The 18,538-nt window shown below is 46.6% G+C and overlaps 1 protein-coding gene across 9 annotated transcripts in view; it reads left to right on the forward strand.

Moving 5' to 3' along the window:
• LOC115172508 (kinesin light chain 1) overlaps positions 1-18,538 on the forward strand; it is a 42,469-nt gene that overhangs the window by 14,803 nt on the left and 9,128 nt on the right. For 5 of the 9 annotated variants that reach the window (XR_003871443.1, XM_029730025.1, XM_029730027.1 and 2 more), the window contains exons 2-13: positions 5,062-5,332; positions 5,603-5,833; positions 5,981-6,059; positions 12,509-12,737; positions 13,832-13,919; positions 14,446-14,547; positions 16,355-16,528; positions 16,667-16,766; positions 17,003-17,055; positions 17,580-17,647; positions 17,738-17,846; positions 18,125-18,289. Coding sequence is in view for 7 of the 9 variants with exons in the window: in XM_029730025.1 (XP_029585885.1) it covers positions 5,063-5,332; positions 5,603-5,833; positions 5,981-6,059; positions 12,509-12,737; positions 13,832-13,919; positions 14,446-14,547; positions 16,355-16,528; positions 16,667-16,766; positions 17,003-17,055; positions 17,580-17,647; positions 17,738-17,846; positions 18,125-18,289 (1,668 nt within the window). In the remaining 2 variants the exon portion in view is untranslated. Of the gene's footprint in view, positions 1-5,061; positions 5,333-5,602; positions 5,834-5,980; positions 6,060-12,508; positions 12,738-13,831; positions 13,920-14,011; positions 14,074-14,445; positions 14,548-16,354; positions 16,529-16,666; positions 16,767-17,002; positions 17,056-17,579; positions 17,648-17,737; positions 17,847-18,124; positions 18,290-18,538 lie in introns of those variants that run through there. The other 4 variants (XM_029730026.1, XM_029730029.1, XM_029730031.1 and 1 more) reach the window with 2 other exon arrangements.

Genomic DNA, 18,538 nt, shown 5'->3' on the forward strand with positions numbered 1-18,538 from the left:
TCAGCTCGCTGGTCACCATAGCAGCACCCACCCGTAGCACGCACTGCAGCAGGTGTATTTCACTGGCCACCCCCAGGGCCAATTCCTCCTTTGGCCGCCTCTCCTTCCAGTTCTCTGCTGCCAATGACTGGAACGAACTACAAAAATCTCTGAAACTGGAAACAGTTATCTCCCTCAGATCACTGCACCTGTACATAGCCCATCTGTAAATACTCCAACCAATTACCTCATCCCCTACTGTATTTATTTATCTATATTTCTAATATTTCTACTTTGTACATTCACCTACTGCAAATCTACAATTCCAGTGTTTTTTAATTGCTATATTGTATTTACTTCGCCACGTGGCCTTTTATTGGCCTTTACCTCCCTTATCTCACCTCATTTGCTCACATTGTATATAGACTTCTTTTTGTACTGTGTTATTGACTGTATGTTTGTTTTACTCCATGTGTAACTCTATTGTTGTATGTGTCGAACTGCTTTGCTTTATCTTGGCCAGGTCGCAGTTGTAAATGAGAACTTGTTCTCAACTTGCCTACCTGGGTAAACAAAGGTGAAATAAATAAAAGATTGTTCTGAAATCGTTTATGTAGTTAGAAACGGATAAGATCAGCATTCCTTAAACATTATTTTGTTGAAATATAATTTGATCTCTGAGAAATTAAGCTAATTAATTGCACCCAAATTGGGCATTTTAATTTACAGGATTCATATCATCTTAAATAAATATAGTACCTAACATTCGATTTGGACCACAATTCGAACCTAACAATGAGTAAGACATGAAGAATAAATTGAACAAAAACCTCCCACGGACCATCCAAACTCCCTCCAATCACACACCACCAACCAGTATACACTATCAGTTCTCTGACAAGTAGTATGGAGCTGCTGCTTGGAGTATTGCTTCTTCATCCTTTAATGTATTCCCTGTGAATCTGGTGATGTTTTTTTCCTCCCGTTCAGAGAAATTACTATTGAAGTCCCTTGCATTATTTACCATATCGCTGGTCCTGATACTTTTATTAATTTAGCTGGTCTCTTCCATTTTATTAAATGGATCACATTATCTTTGCAACTTTGGATAGGAAAGCAATAGCTTTTGCTCATGATGAAAATACACAAACAAAAATATAAACGCAACATGTAAAGTGTTGGTTTCGTGCTCTGAAATAAAAGATCTCAGTAATTTTCAATATGCACCAAAAGCTTATTTCTCTCAAATTTTGTGCGTTTCTCCTTTGCCGAGGTAATCCATCCAGCTGACAGATGTGGTATATCGAGAAGCTGATTAAACAGCATGATCACTACACAGGTGTCACGTCCTGACCAGTAAAAGGGGTTATTTGTTATTGTAGTTTGGTCAGGGCGTGGCAGGGGGTGTTTGTTTCGGGGTTTTTTGTTTATGTTCTATATTTTCTATTTCTATGTTTTTATCTAGTTTTCTATTTCTATGTTGGGGTTTTGGTAATGACCTCCAATTAGAGGCAGCTGGTTGTCGTTGTCTCAAATTGGAGGCCATATTTAGTTGGGTTAGTTTTCTCTTGTGTTTGTGGGTGGTTGTTTCCTGTATAGTCTGTGCACCTTACGGGACTGTTTTCGTCGTTTGTTTTGTTTAAGTGTTTTTCCTTTAATAAATAAGATGAGCACTTTACCCGCTGCGTTTTGGTCCACTCCTTACGACGACCGTTACAGAACCACCCACCTAAGAAGGAACAAGCAGCGGAGGAAGGAGCAGCAGGAGAGCTACTTGGAGTCGTGGACATGGGAGGAAATATTGGAGGCAGGCTGGGGAGTACCGGCGACCGAAGGAGGAACTGGAGGCAGCAAAGGCAGAACGACGGAGGTATGAGGCATTATATCCTCCATTTCAGGAGGTGAGGAGGCAGACCCAATTTTTTTTCGGGGGGGGGGGGGGCACACGGGTAGGTTGGCTGGGCCAGGGGTGAGCCCTGAGCCAACTCCCCGTGCTTATTATGGGGAGCGTTTGGCGTGGAGAGCACCGTGCTATGCGGAAGTGCGCACGGTCTCACCCATCCGCACGCACAGTCCGGTGCGGTCGATACCAGCCCCCCGCAAGTTCCGTGCTCGAGTGGGCATCCAGCCAGGAAGGAGTATGCCTGCTCAGCACATCTGGCCACCAGTGCGTCTCCTAGGCCCAGGCTACCCTGCGCCTGCTCTACGCACGGCAGCCATCATTCCTCAGCACAGCCCGTGTCGGGCTACAGTAACAACTCAGCTAGGACGGGTTGTGCAGGCTGTGCGCTCCAGACCTCCAGTGCATCTTCAAGACCCAGTGTATCCTGTTCCTGCTCCTCGCACTAGCCCTGTGGTGCGTGTTACTGTTCTGGCGCCTCCAAAGCCAGCCCCACGCATCAGGCCTCTAGTGCGCCTGCCCAGTCCAATACGTCCAGTTCCTGCTCCTCGCACTAGCCCTGCGGTGCGGGTTACTAGTCTGGCGCCTCCTAAGCCAGCCCCACGCATCAGGCCTTCAGTGCGCAGTCCCCGTCCAGAGCTCCCGGCGACAGTTCCCCGTCCAGAGCTTCCGGCGACAGTTCCCCGTCCAGTGCTTCCGGCAATGTCCTACAGTCCGGAACCTGCAGAGACGGCCCACAGTCCGGAACCTGCAGAGACGGCCCACAGTCCGGGGCCTGCAGAGACGGCCCACAGTCCGGGGCCTGCAGAAACGGCCCACATTCCGGGGCCTTCAGAGACGGCCCACAGTCCGGGGCCTGCAGAGACGGCCCACAGTCCGGGGCCTGCAGAGACGGCCCACAGTCCGGGGCCTGCAGAGACGGCCCACAGTCCGGGGCCTGCAGAGACGGCCCACAGTCCGGGGCCTGCAGAGACGGCCCACAGCCCGGGGCCTGCAGAGACGGCCCACAGCCCGGGGCCTCCAGAGACGGCCCACAGCCCGAGGTCTCCAGAGACGCTCCTCAGCCCGAGGTCTCCAGAGACGCTCCTCAGCCCGAGGTCTCCAGAGACGCTCCTCAGCCCGAGGTCTCCAGAGACGCTCCTCAGCCCGAGGTCTCCAGCGACGCTCCTCAGCCCGAGGTCTCCAGCGACGCTCCTCAGCCCGAGGTCTCCAGCGACGCTCCTCAGCCCGAGGTCTCCAGCGACGCTCCTCAGCCCGAGGTCTCCAGCGACGCTCCTCAGCCCGAGGTCTCCAGCGACGCTCCTCAGCCCGAGATCTCCAGCGACGCTCCTCAGGCCGAGGTCTCCAGCGACGCTCCTCAGGCCGAGGTCTCCAGCGACGCACCTCAGGCCAGAGCCTTCAGCAGTGGTCTACAGCCCTGAGCCTTCAGCGGGGGTGGGCAGGTTAGAATGGGGACTAAGGCCGGAGCCAGAGCCACCTCCGTAGTTGGAGGATTGGGGGGGGGGGTGTAGCACGGGAGCCGTCGTTGACGGTGGCCACCCTCCCTTTATGTTTGGGGTATTTTTTGTGGGGTTTTTGTTTTGAGGTGCATTCGGGGTCTGCACCTTTGGGGGGGGGGGGGGTACTGTCACATCCTGACCAGTAAAAGGGGTTATTTGTTATTGTAGTTTGGTCAGGGCGTGGCAGGGTGTGTTTGTTTTGTGTGTTTCGGGGGTTTTTGGTTTATCTTCTATATTTTCTATTTCTATGTGTTTATCTAGTTTTCTATTTCTATGTTGGGGTTTTGGTAATGACCTCCAATTAGAGGCAGCTGGTTGTCGTTGTCTCTAATTGGAGGCCATATTTAGTTGGGTTAGTTTTCTCTTGTGTTTGTGGGTGGTTGTTTCCTGTATAGTCTGTGCACCTTACGGGACTGTTTTCGTTGTTTGTTTTGTTTAAGTGTTTTTCATTTAATAAATAAGAAGATGAGCACTTTACCCGCTGCGTTTTGGTCCACTCCTTACGACGACCATTACAACAGGTGCACCTTGTGCTGGGGACAAAAGGAGACTTTAAAATGTGCAGTTTTATCACACAACACAATGCCACAGATGTCTCAAGTTTTGAGGGAGTTTTGCATGCAATTAGCATGCTGACTGCAGGAATTTCCACCAGAGCTGTTGCCAGAGAATTGAATGTTCATTTATCTATTGTTGCTTTTCAAGAATTTGGCAGTAAGTCCAACCTGCATCACAACCGCAGACCACATGTAACCACACCAGCCCAGGGCCTCCACATCCAGCATCTTCACCTGTGGTATCGTCTGAGGGGGGTGGAGAGTGGTTGCTGAGGAGTATCTCTGTCTGTAATAAAGCCATTTTTGTTGGTTAAAACTCATTCTGGTTGGCTGGGCTTGGCTCACCAGTGGGTTGGCCTGGCTGCCAAGTGGGTGGGCTAATGTCCTCCCAGGCCCACCTACCCATGGCTGCACCCCTACCCAGTCATGTGAAATCCATAGATTAGGGCCTAATTAATTTATTTCTGACTGATTTCCTTCTATGAACTGTTCTATGAACTACTCAGTACAATCTTTGAAATTGTTGCATGTTGAGTTTTATATTTTTGTTCAGTATAGGTAGAGAACATTGAACAGAACAAAGTTATGTCAATAACTACATTTTGACAAAAATGCAGATAGAACCTTCTAGACCCAAGCTCTTGATCTGTCCAGGCATATCTACATTGTCAACACCTCAGCTGGGCTCTGTTTACACTGACAGACAGGCAGCAGTCAGAGCAGGTCTTCCAATACATCGCCCAGGCACTCCTCTTTCTTTTCTCAAAAGCCCTGCCTGCATGTGTGTCATTGGTTGATAAGCACACTTTGTGCAACAAACCTAGTGATTTTACCACGCAGACACACATACACTAAGGCGTATATTGATTAAGAAACGCTCAATAGATAAGACTAGGCTGGATGCTGGAAAGGCTGTCTGATGATAAAATGTAATATGCCGCACAACTGTGAGGACGGAAGTAAAGATCAAGCAGAAGTTTCTTATTCTCGAACATATTGGGATACAGCCAGCAGTAAACTGATATGCATATGCATTTAGCAACAGTGAAATAAAGGGCCAGGGTATTCATACTTCTACTTCTACATTTTTAACTAAATCCATTCCTCTTCTGTGTGACTGGTACAGGATGCGTGAGAACATGTCTGCCATGGTGTGTGTGAAGGAAGAGGAGGAGGACCCTGGGGAGAAGCTGTCCCAGGATGAGATCATCTCCAGGACCAAGCAGGTGATCCAGGGCCTGGAGGCTCTAAAGCAGGAGCACAACTCCATCCTGGAGGGCCTTCTGGGCACGCTGCACTGCCTGAAGCAGGATGACCAGGGAGTCCTGGTGGAGGAGAAGTCCCTCATGATCCGCAAGTCCCTGGAGATGCTGGAGCTGGGCCTGAGCGAGGCACAGGTTAGTACACTGTATAGGTCTAGGCTACACACCTCGGGCTGGGGGAGAGCTAGAGCCCTCTGGGATCTAATCTTTTGAACTTTCAAATTAGACAGCTAGATGGAGAACCCACAGGCACCTACCACCTAAATGGCCTGTGTCAGTAAATCAGACTACAACCAAGGATTATCCATGAATTATTTACTACCAGTCTTCTCAGTGTTCTTCTTCACCCTCTTGACCTCTTGCCCAGTTGCCTCACCCCTAACCCCCTCACTGTGTTTGGCCCAGGTGATGATGGCGCTGTCGGGCCACCTGAGCTCCGTGGAGTCGGAGAAGCAGAAGCTGCGGGCACAGGTGCGTCGGCTGTGCCAGGAGAACCAGTGGCTGAGGGACGAGCTGGCAGGCACCCAGCAGAAGCTGCAGAAGAGCGAGCAGAGTGTGGCTCAGCTGGAGGAGGAGAAGAAACACCTGGAGTTCATGAACCAGCTGAAGAAGTACGATAAGGACCTGTTGCCATCGGTGAGTTAACCCCCCCCACACACACACACACACACACACACACACACACACACACACCCAGACTGACGCACACCACCGCTTTTCATTTGCCTGGTTTACACTGAATGACAATAGCAATCGCCTGCCCTCCCTGTTTTGCTCTGTTAGGAGGAGAAGGACTCTGACTCCAGTAAAGAGAATCTGGATGATCTGTTCCCAGACGACCAGGATGACCAACCTCCAGGCAGTGAGTCTTCTTCTTGTACCCATGTCTCTCTTTGTTCCTCACCTCATGTTTCCTCTCCTTGTTCCTACTTCCCACATTCCCTCCCCACTCCCTCCAATATATTAACTTGTCCCTTTCTCCTCCTGTTGGTCTGAAAGTCCTTATCGCTGTGAGCTTTAAAGTGCTATTAGTCAGAGCTGGTTGAGTGTGGAGGCAGGCCAAATGGAAATGGACCCAGTGAGCCAGATCACACAGTCACCAGGTTGGGTTCACTCCAGCAACCAGCATGTACAGGAGAGGATCTGAAGCAGAGGGACAACACCCACTCCCCACTAAGCTGAGCATTTATTGACAAAATTAAACAAAGGGGTCCTACGTACAATATCGTATAATGATCCTACACAGAACCACTTCCAGCAAATGGGGAAAAAGCATCAGTAATTTGCATAAGTAACATATTGCAGGGATTTAAAGGGTACATCTCCAGTAATTGCTCCACTGCATAGAGAGCTAATAAGATGCATACAGGGATGTGGAGGGAGGGAGAGAGAGAGGGAGGAGCAGGATCTCTCTAGTCCTTTGTTGTGTTTGTATTGGGTTGTTAATACTTTATTTTATTCCAAGTTTCTGCCTGCTTAATGAGCACAATCTGAAGAGCGAGAGGGAAAGAGAGGATCAAAGGAAAGAGTGGGTAGTGCCAGGAAGCTCTCCAGAATGCGGGGGAGGCAAGCATCAAATGCTCCTGAGTGCGCTCACATTAATCCTGCCGCCACATGAAGCAGAGCTGACTGAGACAGGGCTCTGTGTCTGTCTGTGTAGTGTGAAGTGGATTAGACTCCTCTCCTGTCCTGACTGGTACCTCCCTGAAATACACTTGTCTTAGGTCCCTCTCAGAGCAGTGGTGGAGATGGTTTAATTGCTTGTCCCCAGCTACACTGGGTTTACAAAAGTATGTGGACACTCCTTCAAATGAGTGGATTCGGCTATTTCAGCCACACCCACTGCTGACAGGTGTATAAAATCGAGCACAAAGCCATGCAATCGCCATAGACAAACATTGGCAGTAGAATTGCCTTACTGAAGAGCTCAGTGACTTTCAACGTGGCACCGTCATAGGATGCCACCTTTACTGTCAAGTCAGTTCATCAAATTTCTGCCTGTTAGAGCTGCCCCGGTCAACTGTAAGTGCTGTTATTGTGAAGTGGAAACGTATAGGAGCAACAACGGTTCATTGGTAGGCCACACAAGCTCACAGAGCGGGACCGCTGACTTTTGTAAAAAAAAAATTGGTCTTAATTTGAAGTTTGTAGCGCATAACAATTGTCTGTCATCAGTTGCAACCCTCCCTACTGAGTTCCAATCTGCCTCTGGAAGCAACGTTAGCACAATAACTGTTCGTTGGGAGCTTCATGAAATGGGTTTCCATGGCCGAGCAACCGAACACAAGCCTAAGATCACCATGCTCAATGCCAAGCGTCGGCTGGAGTGGTGTAAAGCTCGCCGCCATTGGACTCTGGAACAGTGGAAACGTGTTCTCTGGAGTGATAAATCACGCTTCACCATCTGGCAGTCTAATCTGGGTTTGGCGGATACCAGGACAACGCTACCTGCCCGAATGCATAGTGCCAACTGTAAAGTTTGGTGGAAGAGGAATAATGATCTGGTGCTGTTTTTCATGGTTCGGGCTGGGCCCCTTAGTTTCAGTGAAGGGAAATCTTAACGCTACAGCATACAATGACATTCTAGACGGTTCTGTGCGTCCAACTTTGTGGCAACAGTTTGGGGACAGCCCTTTCTTTCATGTTTCAGCATGACAATGCCCCGTGCACAAAGCGAGGTCCATACATAAATGGTTTGCAGAGATTGGTGTGGAAGAACTTGACTGGCCTGAACAGAGCCCTGACCTCAACCCCATCAAACATGTCTGGGATGAATTGGAACGCCGACTGCCAGCCAGGCCTAATCGCCCAACATCAATGCCCGACCTCACTAATGCTTGTGGCTGAATGGAAGCAAGTCTCCGCAGCAATTTTCCAACATCTAGTGGAAAACCTTCCCAGAAGAGTGGAGGCTATTGTAGCAGCAAAGGGGGACCAACTCCATATTAATGACCATGATTTTGGAATGAGATGTTCAGGTGTCCATTTTGGTCATGTAGTGTAGATGGAGCATAGCTCTTTTTTTTTAGGTAGTTACAGTGTAGTGAACGTTTGTTCCTGTCCTCGCATATATGAAGTGAAAAGACCATGACAAGTGACCTGTTTGTGAGTGACCTTTTTGCAATGCAGCGCTACCTTTTCACGTCTATTGGATATGTTTGGCTTTGCCTAGGGCTGTGACGATCATGGAGTTTTGGATGACCATAATTGGCCAGCCAAATTAAGTTATTAATGACTGTAATAACCGTTCCTGACTGCATGTGCTGCCATAGAAATAGAATGAATAGAACAGGGATTCCAATTCGAGTCAATATTGGGTCGACTGGCGGCCAGGTTGTCACAAGTTACCACAGCCACAATGCCAGGATTGGTTATATGAGTGAAGGGAAATCAGCCAACAAGTGCTCAGCATATGTGGGAACTCCTTCAAGACTGTTGGAAAAGCATTCCAGGTGAAGCTGGTTGAGACAATGCCAAGAGTGTGCGAAGCTGTCATCAAGGCAAAGGGTGGCTATTTGAAGAATCTCAAATATAAAATAGATTTTGATTTGTTTAACATTTTTTTGGTTACTACATGATTCCATATGTGTTATTTCATAGTTTTGATGTCTTCACTATTATTCTACAATGTAGAAAAAAGTAAAAATAAAGATAATCCTTTGAATGAGTAGGTGTTCTAAAACTTTTGTGTATATTGTAAAAAATCTTGCTTTTTGGTCTTAATTTAAGATTAGGCATAAGGTTAGCATTGTGGTTAAGGTTAAATTTAAATTAAGATTTTAAGAAGTTCCTTTGTAGAAATAGGTGGGGTTTAGCCATAATCATGACTTTGTTGCTGTGGTAACTAGTGGCAACCAGAACAGGCTCAACCGCACGAATGCCCGGCAGTCCCGTCTTCAGTTAGCTGTTCGTTCCTCACGAAAATAATATAAATATATAGTGCCCATGGAAAGTATTCAGACCATTGACTTTTTCCACACTTTGTTAGGTTACAGCCTTATTCTAAAATGTATTCAATAGTTTTTTTCCCTCATCAGTCTACACACAATACCCCATAATGACAAAGTAAAAACTGTTTTTTTGAAATGTTTGCTAATTTATAAAAAAAAATTAAAAACGTATTAGATTTAGATATTCAGACCTTTTACTCAATACTTTGTTGAAGCACCTTTGGCAGCAATTACAGTCTTCAGTCTTCTTGGGTATGACGCTACAAGCTTGGCACACCTGTATTTGGGGAGTTTCTCCCATTCTTCTCTGCAGATCCTCTCAAGCTCTGTCAGGTTGTACGGGGAGCATTGCTGCACAGCTATTTTCAGGTCTCTCCAAAGATGTTCGATCGGGTTCAAGTCCGGGCTTTGGCTGGGCCACTCAAGGACATTCATAGACTTGTCCCGAAGCCACTTCTGCATTTTCTTGGATGTGTGCTTAGGGTCGTCGTCCTGTTGGAAGGTGAACCTTGGCCCCAGTCCTAAGCGCTCTGGAGCAGGTTTGCATCAAGGATCTCTCTGTACTTTGCTCCATTCATCTTTGCCTCAATCCTGACTAGTCTCTCAGTCCCTGCCACTGAAATATATCCCACAGCATGATTCTGCCACTACCATGCTTCACCGTAGGGATGGTGCCAGGTTGTGACGCTTGGCATTCAGGCTAAAGAGTTCAATCTTGATTTCATAAGACCGGAGAATCTTGTTTCTCATGGTCTGAGAGTCATTTAGGTCTGAGAGTCATTGGTGGAGTGCTGCAGAAATGGTTGTCCTTCTGGATGGTTTTCCCATCTCCACAGACGAACTCTAGAGCTCTATCAGAGTGACCATCGGGTTCTTGGTCAACTCCCTGACCAAGGCCCTTCTCCCCGATTGCTCAGTTCGGCCGGGTTGCCAGCTCTAGGAAGAGTCTTATTGTTTCCAAACTTCTTCCATTTAAGAATGATGGAGGACACTGTGTTCTTGGGGACCTGCAATGCTGCAGAAATGTTTTGGTACCCATCCCCAGATCTGTGCCTCGACACAATCCTGTCTCTGAGCTCTACGGACAATTCCTTCGACCTCATGGCTTGGTTTTTGCTCTGACATGCACTGTCAACTGTGGGACCTTATATAGACAGGGGTGTGCCTTTCCAAATCATGTCCAATCAATTGAATTTACCACAGGTGGACTCCAATCAAGTTGTAGAAACATCTCCAAGATGATCAATTGAAACTGGATGCCCCTGTGCTCAATTATAGCAAAGGGTCTGAATAATTATGTAAATAAGGTATTTCTGTTTTTATTTTGAATACATATGCAAACATTTCTAAAAACCTGTTTTCACTTTGTCATTATGGGGTATTGTGTGTAGATTGCTGAGGATTTATTTATTTTTAATCCATTTTAGAATAAGGCTGTAATGTAACAAAATGTGGAAAAAGTTAAGGGGTCTGAATACTTTCCGAAGGCACTGTATATACATACACACTCAAAGGCCGGTTTATTAGGTAGACCCATCTAGTACTGGGTCGGACCCCCCTTTGCTTCCAGAACAGCCTGAATTCTTTGGGCATGGAAACGTTGCTCAATTGATATCAAGGCACTTAACGTGTGCCAGGACAATATTCCCCACACCATTAGACCACCGCTGTACCATTGACACCAGGCAGGATGTGGCCATGGACTTATGTTGCTTAGGCCAAATCCTGACTCTGCCATCAGCAGGACACAACAGGAACCGGGATTCATCAGACCAGGCAGAATTTGCCTGTGCTTAGCTCCATTACGTTTCTTTTTTATCCTGAAAAACTCCCAGGTCCTTAACGATTACAAGCATACCCATAACATGATGCAGCAACCACTTTGCTTGAAATTATGGAGAGTGGTACTCAGTAATGTGTTTTATTGGATTTGCCCCAAACATAACATTTTGTATTCAGGACAAAACGTGAATTGATTTTCCACAGTTTTTGCTGTATTACTTTAGTGCCTTGTTGCAAACAGGATGCATGTTTTGGAATATTTTGATTCTGTACCGGCTTCCTTCATTTCAATCTGTCAATTAGTTCAGTATTGTGGAGTAACTACAATGTTGTTGATCCATCCTACATTTTCTCCTATCACAGCCATTAAACTGTAATTGTTTTAAAGTCACCATTGGCCTGAAATTCCTGAGCGGTTTCCTTCCTGTCACGCAACTGAGTTAGGAAGGAAACCTGTTTCTTTGTAGAGACTGGGTGTATTGATACACCATCTAAAGTGTAATTAATAACTGCACCATGCTCAAAGGGGTATTCAATGTCTGCTGTTAATTTTTTTTCCCATCTACCAGTAGGTGTCCATGTTTGCGAGGCATGGGAAAACCTCCATGGTCTTTATGGTTGAATCTGTGTTGGTTTGAAATTCACTGCTCAACTGAGGGACCTTACAAATACTGTAATTGTATGTGTGGGGTGCAGAGATGAGGTAGTCATTCAAAAATCATCTTAAGCACTACCATTGAACACAGTCCAAGCAACTTATTATGTGACTTGTTATCAAATGTTTACTCCTGAACTTATTTAGGCTTGCCGTAACAAAGGGGCTGAATACTTATTGACTCAAGACATTTCAACTTTACATTTTTAATCAATTTGTAAACATTTCTAAAAATTATTGTGAGGTATTGTGTGTAGGCCAGTGACACACACAATCATAATTTAATCAATTTTAAAACAACAAAATGTGGAAGAAGTCAAGGGGTGTGAATACCTTCTGAATGACCCTGTGTGTATATTTTTATTTTGACGGTTATTTTATTTTCATGAAGGTCTTCATCCGTAACCATCGGTTACACAGTAATTGTGCCAGCCCTAGCTTTTCCATGCATGTCGATAGAATTTGTCATTCTTGTCGCGGACTTGCTAACAGTCTTAGCTCTATGGAAAACCAGGGATCATTTGTTACTGGAGACATTTTTGGTACTTTGGGTGTGGTGGGGAGGGTTATTACTGCAGAGGACCACTGCTTCTTCAGCCCATTGGCCCTCCTTCAGAGTCAGTACAGAGCTGTGGGCGTCTAATGAGAAACCCAATCAGGTGGTTTCCAGACCTCTCCCTTATAACACACACACACACACACACACACACCTCAACCGTACATATTTTCACACAATCTCTCATGCAGTGATATGAGACATTTGGATGGTTTCCCGACCCAACATACTTCATATGTGCCTGTACAGTGTCTCAGTTTCTCCACTCCAGCAGTAATTTTGTGTGTGCGCGTGTGTAGTCTATGTGAGTATAGTTTATGTTATGTTTAACCCCTCGCCCGCCCTCCTCCTCCTCTGTGTGTATCCAGTCCAGCAGCCCCACGGTAGTGCAGCAGCAGCCGCGGCCCAGCAGGGTGGCTATGAGATCCCGGCCCGCCTCAGGACCCTTCACAACCTGGTGATCCAGTACGCCTCCCAGGGCCGCTACGAGGTGGCTGTGCCCCTCTGCAAACAGGCCCTGGAGGACCTGGAGAAAACCTCCGGACACGACCACCCTGACGTGGCCACCATGCTCAACATCCTGGCCCTGGTCTACAGGTCAGCCCGGGGAAGGGGCTGTGGGGTGGGGAGGTGGGCCGTGGGGGTTGGTATTGGCTGTGGATCAATTATAGTCAATATACACCGAGTGTACAAAACATTAGGAACACCTTTCTAATATTGAGTTGCACCCCCTTTGGCTCTCAGAACAGCCTCAATTCATCGGGGCATGGAGTCTACAAGGTGTCGAAAGCATTTCACAGGGATGCTGGCCCATGTTGACTCCAATGCTTTGGACTCAGTTGGCTGGATGTCTGTTGGGTGGGGGACCATTCTTGGTACACATGGGAAACTGTTGAACGTGAAAAACCCAGCAGTGTTGCAGTTCTTGACACACTCAAACTGGTGCGCCTGGCACTTACTACCATACCCCGTTCAAAGGCACTTCAATCTTTTGTCTTGCACATTCACCCTCTGAATGGCACACACACACAATCCATGTCTCAAGGCTCAAAAAGTCCTTCTTTAACCTGTCTCCTCCCCTTCATCTACACTGATTGAAGTGGCTTTAACAGGTGACATCAGTAAGGAATCATAACTTTCACGTGGATTCACCTGGTCAGTCTATGTCACTCCTAATGGTTTGTACACTTGGTGTATGTTTGGTCCTGATTGGACAAGATGTCAGCTTGTATAGTAAGAATTGTCAGCTGCTAGTTCTGGGAAATGGGAAGAATAATTGATTGCATTGCATGTTTTTAAATCTGACAATACTTAATATGGGTCTATCCAAGACAAAACATTAATCCATAACAAAGGGTTGTGTTGGACAAAATGGTTGTTTATGTGGGGAGAGACTTGGTTACGATCCCCAATGTTGTCAAACTTGTACTTGAGACCCTGTGGCAGGGATGTAGTCAAGTCGCTAAACCTCGAGGTCGAGTCCGTGGTGTCCGAATAATTTATACTTGAGTCCCTTGGTAGTGCTAAAAGTAGATTTCTAACAATATGAAAATAATGACTTTAGTCCGAGTGAAGTCAGAGTCCTGGACTCGAGTACTACAACACTGCCCTGTGGTAATAGACCTCATTGTCAGAGAAACCACGGTAACATGCCCCATGAGTCCTCTCTCTCTTTCTCTCTCCTCTATCAGGGACCAGAACAAATACAAAGAGGCAGCCAACCTGCTGAATGACGCTCTGGCGATCAGGGAGAAAACTCTGGGCAGGGACCATCCAGCGGTGAGTGTGGTTTCTCATCAATCTCTGTGTCGCAGCAGTATTTCTATAACCAGCCAGCCAGGAAGGTCCACTAACTGTGTCGACCCCAACAGGCTTGTGTCTCTGACTCTCCCTGGACCTCCAGTTCCCTCAGTGCAGACTCAGAGCAGCAGAGGTTAGGCTCTCTATCACCCCCTCGTGTCTGTCACATGTGGGCCCCAGACCACCCTAGTCTAAATCAAAGATCACTGTGGGTCCCTCTGGGGTCTCAGTGGTCTGGTGGTCTGAGTGATATACACGTGGTGGAGATTCATCCTGCTGATTGGGATATAATTACATCTCAGTAATCACTTTGTGTTTCCCCTCTTTGTCTTCCTCTCATCCGTCGGTTACGCCTCTAATTGGTTACATTCACCAGATCAGTTGCGCTCTGCTGCCGTGGTTGAGCCTTGTGGACACTCAATTATACATGCACAGATGATTTAAGACTGTCCTAAGAGTGTTTTCTTTCTATTTCTGTGTGTCTGTGTGTCTGTGTGTGTGTCAGGTGGCTGCTACGCTCAACAACCTGGCCGTGCTCTACGGGAAACGGGGGAAGTACAAAGAGGCGGAGCCACTTTGCAAGCGGGCTCTGGAGATCCGGGAGAAGGTGGGTCAGAGGGCACTGGTCACTACGAGGCATTGTGGGAATGGAGTGCTAACACTGCAGAACAATCCTGATTCCTGCTCCTCTCCAAATATATCTTGCTCAAGTTTCAAAGGACGTTGCTGTTCTTTCGAAAGTTTCCCTCTTAGTTAAACACAACTTAAAAAATGTATTTTCTGTCTATATGTTCTCCCCTGCATCCGCTCCCTCCTCCCAAGCCTCCCTATAGCTTTGTGTTGTTCAAAGAGGAACTGTGACTTTGGAGAGAGTTAAGTCCTGGGAGGGTTCATTAGTTTTGGCTGCACAAAATGGGATGCTTATAAAGGAGAAGCTCAGCAGTCCTGGAGATGCAAAGTGCAGTCTCTCTATTTATCTATCTCCCTTTCTGTTTCACTCTCTCGCTCTCTCCCTTTGTGCCTTTTCCTCTCATTCTCCCTCTGTGCTAAGAATGACATGTCTACTCCCTCTGTGATGTCGTCTGTGCTAGAGCTTAAGGACAGCGGAGACATTTTATTTATATTTTCCACTTCTTAAACTGATGATAAAGCTCTCTCTTGAGCTTAGCGATTTGCCACCCAGCTTTCGGCAACAGAGGAAGGAAGAAGGCTTTGCTGATGCAGGAGGAATTTTCCTGCCGTTCTCTCTTTTAATAGCAAGCGCTTTTCCCACTGTGTGAGCTGCCTCAGTCCTTGGTTTATCCCTAGGGATGAAGATTAGAAGGAGGAGGAGGAGGGAGGGTCTCTCTAAAAAGTTCCCCAGTAACATGCACTAGCCTGGTCTGGAGTTAAACAGAAGCACTCCTCAATAAAACTCTTTCAATATATCACCCAGACCAAGCAGTTGTTTCCTTTTTGAAATCCTATACTTCTAATGATGTTAAACAGTAAACCCTTCAAATCCACGTAGAAGCTTCACAGGCGAGAGGGGGAGTGAGACTCGTACACGTCCAGGAGCACAGGTTGCTATTGATAATTCGGACAGAAACCGTCAATCAGAGTGGAGCTGGACGACATGGACAAAAATCGCAATAAATTGCCTGAATTGATGCGATAACGATAAACGGAACGATAAGTTTATAACATTAATGTGCACCACAGTTTTTTTTAATGATCCTTTAAACTACTACAACTAGTCTGATGGTTGTAGCATCACGTGTCCCATTAACATCACCCATATTAGTAAACGTATTTCTTTTAAAACTTGCCCTGCTATTGTTATTTACTGCTGCTCTTTAATTATTTGTTATTCTTATGTCTTGCTTTTTTTGTTGGTATTTTCTTAAAACTGCATTGTTGATTAAGGACTTGTAAGTAAGCATTTCACTGTAAGGTCTACACCTGTTGTTTTTGGCACATACAATTTGATTTGATTTAATCAGCAAGCCTCTCCAACCCAGGCCTCTGTCACTCACTGCATAGAGGGAGGGAAGATCATCATTCCCCTGCTAATGAGCAGTGAGCCTCTCACTCCTAACTCCCAGTCTCTGTGTGTCTTTCTCTTAGTGAGTCAGTCAGAGAAACAGAGTTAGCCCTCAGCTCTGTTCTCCTTCCTCACCCAACCCCTTAATGACACCTCTCCTCCAGCTCTGCTCTGACTTCACCCGCCTATCTAATGGTCCAGCCAGATCACATAAAGGACAGAACTGAGACTATTATTCTGTTCAAAGTAATGGTGATGGGGTCTCTTTCTGTTGTTATAAGTATTCCCTTTTCATCCTTTCACTTTGAGATGGTTTGATTAGCGTGAACCATTATTGCTTTATTACTCACTGTTTTGTTAACATGGCCTCCCCCCATCTTCTCCTGCCCAGGTTCTGGGTAAGGACCACCCGGATGTGGCCAAGCAGCTGAACAACCTGGCCCTGCTGTGTCAGAACCAGGGCAAGTATGAGGAGGTGGAGTACTACTACCAGCGGGCCCTGGAGATCTACCAGACCAAACTGGGCCCTGACGACCCCAACGTTGCCAAGACCAAGAACAACCTGGTGAGAGGGTCACGTAGGGGTTAAGAGATCACTGACTTTGAGTGATGACTGCACCTTTTAGAATGAGTAATGAGAAGAAGAGTTTCTTACGTTTTGAAGGTCATATTCTTACATTCGGTCTCTCTCTTCCGCTCACAGGCGTCCTGTTACCTGAAGCAGGAGAAGTTCAAGCAGGCTGAAACTCTGTACAAAGAGATCCTTACCCGCGCACATGAGAGGGAGTTTGGCTCTGTAGACGGTAAGACACACACAGTAATCAAGTATCGTCTGTCGTTTGATGTAAAGGTGAATGTTTTCACGCTGCTGTCATCATTTTAGTTGAAAAGCTTCTGAAAACAACAATGACCTTTCAGTTGAATGTTCTAATGGTTTGAGCCAGACCATACCCTGCTGTCTGCCTGAATGTCAGTCAATATTTTCTTTTTTTTACCTGCGTGTGTCTGATGGTTGGTTGTTGTTTGTCTCTGACTGCAGATGAGAACAAACCCATTTGGATGCATGCAGAGGAGAGAGAGGAACAGAGCAAGGTGAGAGACTGTGTGTGTGTGTGTGTGTGTGTGTGTGTGTGTGTGTGTGTGTGTGTGTGTGTGTGTGTGTGTGTGTGTGTGTGTGTGTGTGTGTGTGTGTGTGAGATGGAGAGTCCACTTTCACTAAGGGCCATGGTATTAGTCACTGCTGATGCTGTGGATGAACTTTCACAACTGACAGGGGAAAGTGTTTCCGTCACGGTGTGAAAGGTTTATCGATTTAGACGGCTGAAGAAGAAATCGTGACCGACCGTAATCTCTCAAATTACCACCACAAAACACTCTAAACACTCATGTATTTTGGGGGCGCATTAACGATCTCGCAAATCGGCTAATTTCATATTTTCATATCTGATGTAATCCAAATCTCCTTTCACGGTTCCGTGTCATTTGTCAAGAATTAGCTGGGATATTTATGCTGTTAATTAATGACCAACCATTTTACTATGGTGGTAGATCTCTGTCGTTTAGCGTTTGAAGTCCTTAAATCCTGACAGCTGATGGATGTGGTGGTTCATCTCTAGGGAAAGCAGCAGGACAGCTCCCCGTTCGCAGAGTATGGAGGCTGGTACAAAGCCTGTAAAGTAGACAGGTCAGTATTAAGTATAGAAACTGTAGTGGTATGCCTATGGACCTGTATGTGATTACATTAGTTCATGATGTGTTTATGTCTGTCCACCAGCCCCACAGTGACCACCACCCTGAAGAACCTGGGCGCCCTCTACAGGCGGCAGGGTAAATTTGAGGCGGCAGAGACCCTAGAAGAGGCCGCTATGCGCTCCAGAAAACAGGTGTGACCACTGTCCTCTTCTGCCACTTACCTGCCTGAATAATAGATTTGCCAGCCCAGGGTAATGTGAAACCGGATGTGAACAGACTGGAGGAGTATCATTGGTCCAGCTGTCTAAACTGAAATACTAGCAGGTCTTGGAGAGTCTGTTGTAAACCAATCCATAACAAAATCCAACACATGATGCGATGTTGATCACTGAGAATGTTTTTTTCTGTGTTTGTACGTGTTTATTTGGTTCATAATGTGTGTGTGTGTGTTTCCTGTCCACATGGCCAGGGTCTGGACACGGTGCACAAACAGCGTGTGGCGGATGTTCTGAGCGAGCCAGAGGCGCGGGAGAAGCAGTGGAGCCGTGAGAGCCTGACCTCCGACGCCACAGTCAAGTACGAGAGCGGCCCAGACGGGGGCGAGGAAGTGAGTATGAGCGTGGAGTGGAACGGGGTAAGTACAGTACACAGCCCAGGCCACACACAGGGAGGAGGGAGGGGTACAGACACACCCCTTAGATCCTCCTAGAGAAAAGCCCAATTGGGAAGGAAAATATTTGATATGATTGGCTTTGTGATTAATATCTCATCTGATTTGTCTATTTGCTTTGAAAACGTCTCTAGAAATGATCAATGTTAAGATTATACATTGCAATTGCTGATTTATTTAAGCTACTATTGAGCAGTGAACAGTGGCTTCTGT

The sequence above is a fragment of the Salmo trutta genome, chromosome 33 (genome assembly GCF_901001165.1).
Source record: "Salmo trutta chromosome 33, fSalTru1.1, whole genome shotgun sequence".
NCBI lineage: Eukaryota > Metazoa > Chordata > Actinopteri > Salmoniformes > Salmonidae > Salmo > Salmo trutta.